We start from the raw sequence: 12587 nt of genomic DNA, 5'->3' as shown, positions 1-12587 counted from the left end.
GCCGAGTTGCGGCCAGAAACTCAAACAATACTTTATCATCGGATAAACCCATAGACTCTAATATTATAGGTCCCTGATAAACCGTTTTGTTCATATCATTTGTTTGTTTATCTGTCTCTTATAAGTTCATCGGGTCGTAGTCTACTTGTGAATGTTTAGTTTTATCCAGAGATCTATAGCAATGCTACAGTGTCTCTGTTTTATCAAATAATTGAAATTAAAAAGAAACAAGTGTAAGAAAAAAAAAGCGATTTCCCGAATGCAAATCTCCCGCCTTTTTGAAATGCATTGTGGGTATTGCTAGGGCAAACCAACATGGCGGCCCCTTGCCCAGAGTGGCATCTGAAATCACGCAACACAGCCAGATAGTTTGGAGGTGTTTAGGTCAGTGTTTGTTCGTAGAAGGTATGTAAAGTTGTGATCGTTGGCCAATGTTTGCGTATATATATATATTTTAAGAGGAAATGTTGCAAGCTATTTGCGGATTAGCTTTAGCATCACAACCAAAACAAAAGTTGTTTGCTATACAGCCTACAGATGATTCTCTTCGACCATCATTCGACTGACGCTCACACAAACACAAATTTATGTAGGCTTCCTGCTAAGAAATTCTAATTCATGGTTTGGGAATAAAAAGACATACAAAGAAAAACTGGGTCATTATCTCTAAATATTCAAAGCAAAACAACGACTTGCTTTTTGCATGTTTCATTGTTTGTCAAACACGAAACTGTGCTTAAAACTAAAAGTTTAAAGAAAAGGAGAATTTTTAAGTGACTTTCTGCTTCAACGACAGACGAAAATCGTGTTACCTTCACTGGTGATGGTGCACTAAGGAAGGTATAGTACATAAACTTCCTGCTTTGTTGTATTTGTCATAAAAATAATTCTTGCAGCAAAAACAAGAAACGCACACAGAAACATAATACCAATAGTGTTAATAGAAAAACATTCTGAAAGGCTTCGTTTTGCACCTTTAAGGTTTAATGAAACAAATTCTGATGCATGCTTGAAAAGATTAACAGGCATAAATTGGTTCTCTTCTTTTTTTCAGGTCAGGATGTGTTCCAGTTTCCACTTCCAGAACCGAAGGCTTCCTTGCCAAAATAGAGAGTGACTGAAATCTTCTTTTTTGGTGTTTGGACATAAAGGTGTGGTGTGACTCAATTGTACAGGAACAATGCATTTTCCAGTTCCACTGTTTTAGGCTGCTAAAAAGATTCTTAGCTGCAACATGTCTCGCAACATATCTCGTGGAGAATCACGCATCAGTCATCTGAGCCAGTGCTCGGAGTCGACTGTCCTTAATCAGGACTTTGCGGAAGTCGCTACATTGGAACAAGATTTATTCAACAAAGAACACTCTGCCAATGTGAAGGTCACACGATTTCAAGCTGGCCTGGAGCCGATCAAGGCTACAATGCAAAATGATCCCTTGGCACAGAATAAACGCAGGATGGGACATGGAGGTGACTTGGCAGCTAAGCTGAAAGAACGACTTTACGATCGTCCGGAGAATTCTGGAGCACTCAACTATGTCCGGAATCAGAGCTTGGGAAGAGCCAGGCCACTCGTAAGTTGTGACGAATTCCTTTCCTTTGAATTTTTGTAGGGGGTATCCATAAGACACTGTGATCAGTTACAGAGACCCTGTAGGGTAAAGATAGCCTGACTGTTTGCAATGTTAATCTAAAACAGTAAAACAAAAGGATAGTCATAAAATATTGTGCAATAACATGAGAACTGTAAACTTAAGCCCTGAAAGTGGCGAGTATTTAGAAACATGTAACTGGCGAGTAGAAATATTCATCTACTCGCCAAATGCGAGTAAAGTTGCTGAAACAAATTGTTGGTTTGGCTAGTAAAGTCTGCTCTCTGGCCAGTAAATTTTTAGAATCACTTGCCAAAGGCTAGCACCATTTTTTTGACTTTCAGGGCTGAGTTTGTGAGTGAAACAGATGGTCTTGAGAATGGAAAAAGCTTCACACGACCCCTTGGACTGTTCAGTAGATTTACCAATGTCAGCTTACATTTAATTCAATGCATGGAGGAAAGCGAGCAAGCCTGGCCAAACACACATTTTATTAAACATGTACAAGCTCACATGCACTTCTGAACACATACAGTCTCTCTCACACAAGTGCACACCTATGCATGCACACACATATTAAGCACATGTATTGATGTAAATCATAAATCTTTCTTGCAGAAACTGGCTCCACTTGAACGGCCACTGTCTGGGAAGCAAAACCAGCCTCAGAGTGAACCCTTCCGTACTTCGCTATTCAAAAAGGATTACATTCAGAGGCAGCAACAGATGGAAGAAAAGTACAAGAAACCGTCTGGTCTGCAGACAATGTGAGCATGATTGCCATATATATATATATATATATATATGTGGGCGTCTTCAATCTTGGCACGGAGAGTGTGACATTTTGTAATTTAAAGTTGGATTGTCACAAAAATTGGTATAGTAGTCCGTTGTTCTTAATTAAACTGAAACACATACTTTTCAAGAGAAAAAAGCAATATTTTTGGCAGTTAAAAGTCCGTTAAATCTCATTTTTAAGCCGATTTTTGTGAAATTTGGTTAGTAGGTCTGTTGTTTCTAACTGAATATCATAACATACTTTTCAAGACAAAAACCAAAGTTTTGGCAGTTTGAAAAACCGTTAAACCCCATTTTTTCACCGATCTTAGTGAAATTTTGTAGGTAGATCTGTTGTCATCAAAAAAATTTCAATTCAAACTTTTGATGAAGAAAAGTAAACTTTTGTCCGTTAAAAACAGTTAAGGTTTGATATTTTTCTTTGATTTTGACGATGTTTGTTTGATAGGACCACAAACCCTGACTGAATTTAGATATACACCTTTTAAGAAGAAAAACAAACTTTTGTCAGTTAAAACCCGTTATATCTCATTTCTGCACCGATTGTGGTCATCAGACGTTGAGGTTAAGCAGACTGATATTTATAGCCTACTCCAACAGGATCAAGCCTGGTACAGGTTCACAGGCCAAATACCTGAGTGTACCGGCTGAATAACAGTGTACGGGCCGAACAGAAATATGTACGGATGACGTCACGACGAAATTACGTATTGTAATGACGTTCAGCGTTCCATTTCGTCATTTTGAAGAATAAATTGCATTGAATTTGCTTGTCAAAACCAGTAGCCATTTGGTGTGTACATCTATTTTGAGTTTTGAACAAAATTCAAACAAGCCTTGCAGCATTTCGATTATATTTTATTTTTTATTGATTTTACTGAATTTTAAATCGATTTTGTCATTCAAAATTCACTGTTTGGAGAGTAACATGCTTGTGGTGTGTTCTCAGGAGTGTTTTTTCCAAAGTCAAATGTCTCTTGAATCTTTGGGGTATGGCAACATAATGATTTCATAAGAGACATCCATAGTGTGATTCGACTTGCTATTCACAGCACACAGAAGCCAGTGAAAATGTGAGTTCTTGAGACCATTTGTTATTGAAATATGTTAGTGTATGTGCTTTGCTGGCCTTAGATGATTCTACTCTCATATTTTCTTGAAAAATGGATGCACGCGACCGACTTTTTACCGTGCCTGTTTAGGCGAAATGCCTTGTCATTTATCAACTTTGCTTAGCATCATTTAACTTTCATCCTTTGTGGTATTTTCAACACCTGTATCGCATTTGAAAACTGTGTAATTTTAAAAAAACGAGCACTTCAAAGTTGCGTGTTGACCGATGTCACACATTTCGTCGCCATTTTGACTCGCTCATCGGATTACAAAAATATATTATAAATTCACAAGAACAGATTTTTGTAATATTGAGCGTTCATTTTATTAGTAAAATGCCTCAGAAGGCAAATGAATAACATTTGGTTCTGTCATATTTGCAGCAATGTGTCCCGACACATCCCCAAAGTTGTACACCTATCAATTTTTGGTCTGTGCTCAGTATCAGATTCAGAGACGCCCACATATATATAGTTATAGTTATAGTTATAGTTCAAGAAACCGTCTGGTCTGCAGACAATGTGAGCATGATTGCCATATATATATAGTTATAGTTATAGTTATAGTTATGATGGCTTTCTCAGCAGGTTTCTGGTTTTGCTGGATTCGTTTCGACTGTAGTCTTTAATTTATTATTACAGCAGTCAAGGCTTGAACTGTTACCTTGTGTGCATTTCATAAAAAGTAACACAAGACTTCGGGCATACTCAGGGTCAAAATATGGTGAAAGTGTGAAACTAAAAGAAACAATGCACATTTACATAATTTAACTTATTGTCCGTACAATTAAACAATGGATGGAAAAGTGTGGTTTGTCCGCTCTTGAAATACACATGGCATGCGGATGCATACCAAATCTCAGTTTTCAATTTTGATAATACTCGACTAGCAGTGAGTTTGTGCATGTGTGTGTATCTTTTTAGTGTGGAATGTACCGAGAGGAAGTCATTAATTTATTCACTGTTAGTTGTCAAGACATAGCATGGCCAAGGTGAAAAGTCCACATGAAGCATTTTTATAGTTTCTGCTTATTGCTGTTTTGATTTGGTTGACTTTTAGAAGGACTAGGATTGATGATAATTTTTTTTCTGACAAATATTTATCAGCCTGGATAAGCAGATGTCAAACATCAAGGCTGCAGAAGAACAGGCCAAGAAAGGGGCGGATGACTTAAGTTCCGTGTCAGACTTTGGTACGTACTTTGTCTTTCTTTGTTTTCTGTGCTTTTAGTTGTTGCTACAGACAGTGAAAGTCAATTGCAGCATTATCAATGGTTTTGACAGCACTTTAAGAAAAAAAGATTTTTGTTAATAAAGTGCTCATGATCTTTGTTCAGTACCTGGATGTTATAATTGATTAGCTTGCCATTTCATTTTATTGAATTTGTTATTGTTGGTTTTCCACATGGAGACCTTCCCTTTTTGCAAAAAAGAACATGTCGCATCGGAAATAACGCATCGGAAATAAGTAGATTTATGCAAAACAATTTTAATATTATTCAATACATTACAATACAGTGCAAATAACACTTTATTATAAATCTCAATTGAGAAATTGCATTGATTTTCTTGGTGATGACTTTCAGGCAAGGCAGACCGGCTTCAGGATGTAGACATGGAGGAGCTGTTTAGCGACAGCAGCAGTCCCACCAAAACCGGAACCAAGAAGCGTGATATAGGTGAAGACAACATGTCTACGGATGAAAGTGTTTCAACGTCGAAAGACAAGGACAGCGTGGCAAGTGCCCAAGCCACTGCCAAGCCAGAGCTACCCAAGCCTGCTAAGTTGCCAGACATCGAGAGAAGACATTCCTCCGCAAGCATTGTATTGCCTCAGCCTGTGGAAACGAAGACTCGAGCTGCTCGCCCAAGCAGTGCTGTTGCATCAAGAGGGATGCAATCTGGCATGAAGAGAGCAGCGTCTGGCAAAATGGACATGAGCAAAGTGCTGTCTTACTTGAAGAAGAACAAATATGATGACAGAGGTAAATGCTGTTGTTTATACAGTATGTGTGTCCTCGGTTTTCTGTGAACTCCACTTCTTTTGTTTGTGTATTGGAACGCAAACGACTTGCTGAGAAAGAATTGCTATTAGTGTATCAGGAATATTTTGTAAAAGTATCTTTAAGCATCAGCTTTGTGGCTGCATTTGTTCATGCAAAACATTTTATTCTGAGATTTAGTACTGGACATTATTTGTTTGTATGTGTGAGACTTCTGTTACCAAACTTTTTTTCTCTGAGCTTTTCACATGTTATATTTAAAATAGTGTCTTCCAAGTTCGTCTCATCAAACCGTAGTCAGTTATTTTAGACAACTGATGAATTTCAACCATTGAGACGACCAATATAAATCTGCTGCATCTGCTGATTTTGTGTGTGTACATGTACAGTGGAACCTCCCTTTAAAACTTAAAAGAATCTGAGAAAACCAGATCCTAAAAAGGAGGGAGTCTTAAAATGGGGGTAAATTTACAAAAGTTATGAACAGAAAATCTGAGAAAACAGGGCCTTCAAATGGAGGGAATCTTAAATTTGGAGGTCTTTAAAAGGGGGTTCCACTTTAGTTGTTTAGGCCAAAAAAAAAATAGGTCTGTTTACGGTAACATAGGGTGAAAAAATAGGGTCGGTAGGTCGGCTTTTTTTTCCATTTTTTTTTTCCATTTTTTTTTTCTCCCCTCTCTATGATGTTTCACAGTTCATTTCTTCTCATCAATCCCTGTTTTTGCCCAACATAACTATAAACAGTACTTTGAGCTTACCTCCCTTCTGTCGTCTGCTGTTTGAGCGCAAACAGCTCTATTTTGGATGCGTTTTTGTTTTTTTCAGACGATCCAAAAAAAAGATTAGGGTCGGGCCTAAAAACTAGGGTCGGTCGGGTTACCGTAAACAGACCTATTTTTTTTTTGGCCTTAAACTTGCTGGCATACATGTATGTGACAGTGCCAGACAATGACGGTGTGTTTAACAACATGGTGTGTGTACATTGTAAAAGTTGTGTAAACTTGCTGGCATGTATGTGTACGGTGCCAGACAACGACAGTGTGTTTGACAACATGTTGTGTGTACATTGTAAACGTTGTGTAAACTTGCTGGCATGGATGTGTACAGTGCCAGACAACGACAGTGTGTTTGACAACATGGTGGAGATGCGGCAGCGTCTGGGCTGGGTGACAGACATCCCCCGTCACGGGCCTGACTGCAAGAAGGACATGTTCAAACTTGGCGACAAGCCTCTCAATGAAAAGGTCAGAATAGAGTCTACTTGTTGTTGAAAGCTCAATAAGGGTAATTCTTTTAAGGTTATACATGCATAGAGACTAAAAGAGGCAAGTCTTGGAATTATGTTGTGCTGTGCAAAACACAAGGAATACAGATCGATGTGTGTGTGGGGGGAGGGGGAGGGAGAGAGTGTGTGTGTAGCAATACATAAGAATTGAAGCTTAACTCTGGTGTTGACAGTGTCACATAATGTTGTATGCTAGTTACTTATAACAACTACAAAATTCATACTGACACTGTGGACAAGGTAAATATGTTACATGGACGTAAGGATAGGTTTTTATTTTTATTTAAAAGAGGAGTACACTGATCCTGCAAATAGACATGAAAGAATTTAAGTTTGATTGCCTGACTAAAGAGGAATAACTTGTGCTGTTGACAGGAAGCATTGAAAGCAAAGGATGATGATGGTCAGTTCCTGTACTGTCTGCCTCGAAATCAAAGTAACCCGCGGGCTCGCTACAACCCCTATGACCTGCAGGTTGTTTCTCCCAACACAGCACGAGGTCGTCCCATTTACTGGACTGTCAGTGCTTCTTACATTACCATGGTATGTAAACTTGTGTCCAATGCATTATTTTTGAGTGTTTTATTATGTATTAACACTTTCTACCCCACCTATATTGACGACCGCAACACAGTGGCCTAGTGGTAAGGCATCCGCCCAGTGAGCGGGAGGTCGTGGGTTCGAACCCCGGCCGGGTCATACCTGAGACTTTAAAATAGGCAATCTAGTGGCTGCTCCGCCTGGCGTCTGGCATTATGGGGTTAGTGCTAGGACTGGTTGGTCCGGTGTCAGAATAATGTGACTGGGTGAGACATGAAGCCTGTGCTGCGACTTCTGTCTTGTGTGTGGCGCATGTTATATGTCAAAGCAGCACCGCCCTGATATGGCCCTTCGTGGTCGGCTGGGCGTTAAGCAAACAAACAAACAAACCTATATTGACCAAGGTTATTTTAGCCGAGACCAGCTGTGCTGCAGCAGGTCACTCAGAATTGAAGTAACTGTGTAGTAACTGTGTATCAACTAGCTGGAATGCAGGCGGTAGATGGACGTTACAGGAAGTGACTGAAGCTAACAGTCTGAGCGGATATATTCATACCAGGTCAGATCGAGCCATATGAGTGGGTACGGATAATATATCCGTACCTGGGAGACTATGAGTTAAGTCTTGCAAGATATACTTTGTGCTGCTTGGACAAAATACTTGTTGAGAGGCAAATGTGTCATAGAAGCAAAGTTTTGTGATGAATCATATTTAAATATGTCAGCTTGATCTAGTGTATTTGCATAAATATCATTGATATCTGCATTACATCATAAAGCAGATATGTTTATGTGCAGGGGGGGGGGGGGGGGGGGGGGATAGTGGCACACCCAGGTGACTGAGAGTTGAGCAAAATCTTGAGTCTTCTTTGGAACCATGCATAATGCACTTGTTTGTGTCTGTGTAATAAAACATAGCACTGCATTTAATATTTGTTAAGACCTGTGCAGTTATGTCATTAGGCATCGGACATAGACCGATTAAAAGGCTCAAATGTCCGATTCACTTAGCCGCATAGCGGTCAGATGTCTTATCGTTTTCAACTGAGCGCGGTCATTGTCCGATAAGAACTCCATTCCTTCGGACAGCGCGTTATTTGATAATTTTCCTTTCATAATAAAAATCTTCAAAAAGTGACCGAGCGCTCTCGCGTACAGGTGCACTGAAGTTGTGCAGTGCAGATCTTGCGTTTTCCGAACCGTTTGCGGTATGAGCTGTTTGCGTACACCCGTCTTCTGACAGCACACTAAAGTTAGGAGTACGGGAGACAACTTCAACTGACCAAGGCTCGCGTATGCTTTAATTTGCTTTCGGTTAGAGTTGAAGCGCACGGCACTGAATTATGCCACTGAAAAAAGCTAAAGCCTTCCAAACAAACAAAAAGCTGAACACGTTTGGCGTTTCAACGGCATCGTGTGCTACATTAGGGCCAAGAAGAACATGGGAAAACACGGCTAGCAATAGCATAATTCCAGAAAATGACAGCGCCAATGATAGTGTCGCCGCTGAAACCTCCACAATCACGGAAAGTAAAGTTTCGTGACTTGAAGATGTACGTGTCGGTACAACAGGACATTCACACAGACGGTCTTTTAATAAGGTTAACTATTCATGTTGACCCTGTTTAGTACTAGTCGGTTAGAATTTGACAGCAAAGAGACCATCTATATAGGTAAACGGTTTTGTCGAATATGTCAAGAAAAAGCTCTATCAGGAAATCATGCAGTTTTTGTGCCAATCAAAGTAAGAGTGCTGAAGTTTTTGGTTGCTTTTTAGTTTGTTTGTTTCTTTTTTGTGTGTGTCCTGTTTGAAACAAAAGGGATAAAACAATATACGCACACAATGTTGGTGCATATATTGATATGTGTGTGTGTGTGATCATGATTTTGTGTTTTGCACAAAATTATAATGTCCTATTAAAATGTCTGAAAGCAGTCAAATGTCCTATTGATGCCGAAGAGCTCAGGACATTTGTCCTATAGGTATGAATTTGTGGCAACATCCCTGCCTGTGTGTTTTTATGTGTATGTAAAGTGTGACGAGAGAGTACACCACGATGATCAGACCAGCACCACGCCTGCTCTCTGGTGGTTGTGGGAACGGCGCCTTTTCTACATGGTCTTTGAATTTCCAGTCTTTGTCAAGTTCAGGTCAGTGAGTGCGTGGTGTGTGTGTGTGGTCTTTTGCAAGATTAATAGACAAATTCCAGAAATAGCTCTGTCAGGTTAGTAAGGGTTGTGAAAGAGTGAGTACCCTTGCATTTGTGCAGACACACTGTGGATATTGCCATGTGCTTTCTGTACATGTGCTTCGTTGTAGCAAATAGGAAAAAATATAAAACTGTGCTATAATGCAGAGCCAGACACTGTTGAAATGCATACTTGGTTTTCCATTTTCAGACTTTGGAAAGCTTTCCAGCTGTGGAAATACTCAATACGGCACCACAAGAACTCTGGAAACAAGTGAGTGCAACATTTCAATCTCATTTTTGACTCACATGCGAAGCAAAAGTGAGTCTATGTACTCACCCGAGTCGTCCGTCCGTCCGTCCGGCCGGCCGGAAAACTTTAACGTTGAATATTTCTTGGACACTATTCAGTCTATCAGTACCAAATTTGGCAAGATGGTGTATGATGACAAGGCCCCAAAAAACCTACATAGCATCTTGACCTTGCTTCAAGGTCAAGGTCGCAGGGGCCATAAATGTTGTCTAAAAAACAGCTATTTTTCACATTTTTCCCATTTTCTCTGAAGTTTTTGAGATTGAATACCTCACCTATATATGATATATAGGGCAAAGTAAGCCCCATCTTTTGATACCAGTTTGGTTTACCTTGCTTCAAGGTCAAGGTCACAGGAGCTCTTCAAAGTTGGATTGTATACATATTTTGAAGTGACCTTGACCCTGAACTATGGAAGATAACTGTTTCAAACTTAAAAATTATGTGGGGCACATGTTATGCTTTCATCATGAGACATATTTGGTCACATATGATCAAGGTCAAGGTCACTTTGACCCTTATGAAATGTGACCAAAATAAGGTAGTGAACCACTAAAAGTGACCATATCTCATGGTAGAAAGAGCCAATAAGCACCATTGTACTTCCTATGTCTTGAATTAACAGCTTTGTGTTGCATGACCTTGGATGACCTTGACCTTGGGTCAAGGTCACATGTATTTTGGTAGGAAAAATGTGTAAAGCAGAAGGTCAAGCATGTGAGTCGTATGGGCTTTGCCCTTCTTGTTTTAAACTGTTTGCGCATCCACTTCCTTGGTTTTGTTTGAGAACAAATGAACAGCATGAGCATTTCTTTCCATTGTGTTGTCGCTTGAGAAGAGGAAATGTTCCTTCTTGCTTTCTTTGTAGGTACTAAGACACTCCGATAGTTCAGACTTTCTCTCTCGTCAGCTCACAGCAATTGTGCCTTTCATATGGTTACAGTACTTATTTACTGCTTCAGCCATTCAGACCTGATGACCTTGATACATTCTGGAAACTCTTCACTTTGAAATTGGTTGGATTTCATCAGATATTTTTGTGTGTCTTAATGTCAGGATTATTGTTCTATCATGGCTGATAAGTAAAAGTTCAAGAACCATCCTGCTTTTTCAGGGCTTTTGCTTCTTGCTATATTTGAAGAAGCAATATCTTAACGCTAAGAAGTGATCACCCTTCATTATTATTTGTCTGCTGTATATCTTGTTCGTCCACTTTAAAGATCTATATTTCATTTTGTATACAACTAAACATTCCATAAACTGAACTTTCTTGTTTGATTCTTTTCAGGGCAGTTTTGTACAAGACATTGTTCGTGGCTAACGAGGTCCTGCAGGGGGCACTGGTGCATATTCAGAGTTTGTGTGAATCCGCCAAGGGGGCCACCAAGGATGGATCCCGCATCTTGCTGGTTGACCTTGACTTCAACAAGACCTTGACCCTGGCTGAGTTTCAAGACAACCAGGAGAAACAGTGTGACAAGGCCTTTGAACAGCTCACCACCCTGCGAGAGAAAGTCATTGAGCTGGTGTGGGAATCCTGTGCTGTAAGTATCAGTCATAGGTTGAGTGTTATGCTTTGTGTATGTGTTTTCCAAAATGAGAGTACAGCGCTCTGAGCAGAGATTAACCCTGAATACATGCGTTCTAAAAATATGTATTATTATAAAAAACCGTTTTTTTAGCCAGTTTGGTTCAGAAAGAATACTGTTTATGTTCTTTCCTGCTATACTGCATTACCTGATTAAACAAAGATGCATGAAACAAGACAGTCGAAGGCTTAGGGGTACGAAAGTAGCTTTGTTAAATCAGGATATCTTAGTGACGATGTGCACTACTGCTCTTTGTCAACAAAATTTGCTGTGGATTGGGACCACACTAGTTGATAAGATGCAATTTTCTGTTTATTTGTAAACTCTTTTGTTTTTCTTCTTCCTGTCTTCTTTCCTATGGTCTGTTTTACTCTTGACTACTCTGAAGTTCCGCACTACATCCAAACTTGACGAGTGATTAACTGTATTGCATACAATTGACCATGGCTTTTTTGTTGACCAGACTGTGGCAGAGATGGAGGGTATAACACAAGGTATCAGAGAGGACAGCAGCACCCGCAAGGTAACCATCATGGCTCCCAAGTCGGTCAGCACCGCTCTTGTAGGCAAGGGCCAGAAGGCTGGTGCCGGTGCTCCTGCTGATGCCACCAAGAAAGAAAAAACAAAACCAAGTAAGTAAGCGGTGCTAGTGTGTGTTTTTTTGTGACTGATGGGAGGATAAGGTTAGAATGTCAATTATTTTACTGGTTTTAGTCTGTCTGCAGGGAGAAAAATTGTTGAGTGATTTGGCTGTTTCGGACATTATAAGATGTTTGGTGGCTTGTTGACAGACCAGCTTTTTTGTTGGTCCAAGGGGACCATATCGTCTTTTGTTTCATCTTTATCGACCAAGGCCGAAGGCCGCGGTTGATAAATATGAGACAAAAGGCGATATGCTCCCCGAGGACCAACAAAAAAGCTGGTCTGACAACAAGCCACCAAACATCGTTTTGGTCATCATTTTGGTTGTGCAACAAAATGCACAATAACCCACAGGGAGACGAATTTTTAGAATCCAACTCCGGACCACAAAGCATCGTCACAGTAGCTCGAGATAACACGTCAACCTTGTATGTGACGTCAAACGTAGCTTGTTGACGCTTTTCTTCCAGTCTGAAAATGTACAGAGCTGCGATCATACGTGTGAGTTCAGTAAGTGTTGAACAT

At 39.9% G+C, this 12587-nt stretch overlaps 1 protein-coding gene across 1 annotated transcript in view; it reads left to right on the top strand.

Annotated features, from left to right (window-relative positions):
- The first annotated feature begins 307 nt into the window (after nucleotides 1–307).
- The window catches only part of LOC138953122 (dynein axonemal heavy chain 6-like), a 141426-nt gene continuing 129146 nt past the window's right edge, over nucleotides 308–12587 (top strand). The window contains exons 1-11 of the mRNA XM_070324913.1: nucleotides 308–405; nucleotides 1055–1573; nucleotides 2210–2358; nucleotides 4609–4694; nucleotides 5088–5486; nucleotides 6612–6748; nucleotides 7165–7332; nucleotides 9365–9480; nucleotides 9730–9792; nucleotides 11120–11375; nucleotides 11884–12052. Coding sequence (XP_070181014.1) covers nucleotides 1235–1573; nucleotides 2210–2358; nucleotides 4609–4694; nucleotides 5088–5486; nucleotides 6612–6748; nucleotides 7165–7332; nucleotides 9365–9480; nucleotides 9730–9792; nucleotides 11120–11375; nucleotides 11884–12052 — 1882 coding nt within the window. The 5' untranslated portion in view covers nucleotides 308–405; nucleotides 1055–1234. The remainder of the gene's footprint in view (nucleotides 406–1054; nucleotides 1574–2209; nucleotides 2359–4608; nucleotides 4695–5087; nucleotides 5487–6611; nucleotides 6749–7164; nucleotides 7333–9364; nucleotides 9481–9729; nucleotides 9793–11119; nucleotides 11376–11883; nucleotides 12053–12587) is intronic.

Source organism: Littorina saxatilis, linkage group LG17 (assembly GCF_037325665.1).
Source record: "Littorina saxatilis isolate snail1 linkage group LG17, US_GU_Lsax_2.0, whole genome shotgun sequence".
Lineage (NCBI taxonomy): Eukaryota > Metazoa > Mollusca > Gastropoda > Littorinimorpha > Littorinidae > Littorina > Littorina saxatilis.
The sequence above is the reverse complement of the archived record's forward strand: the minus strand, read 5'-3'. Positions and strand labels throughout refer to the sequence as shown.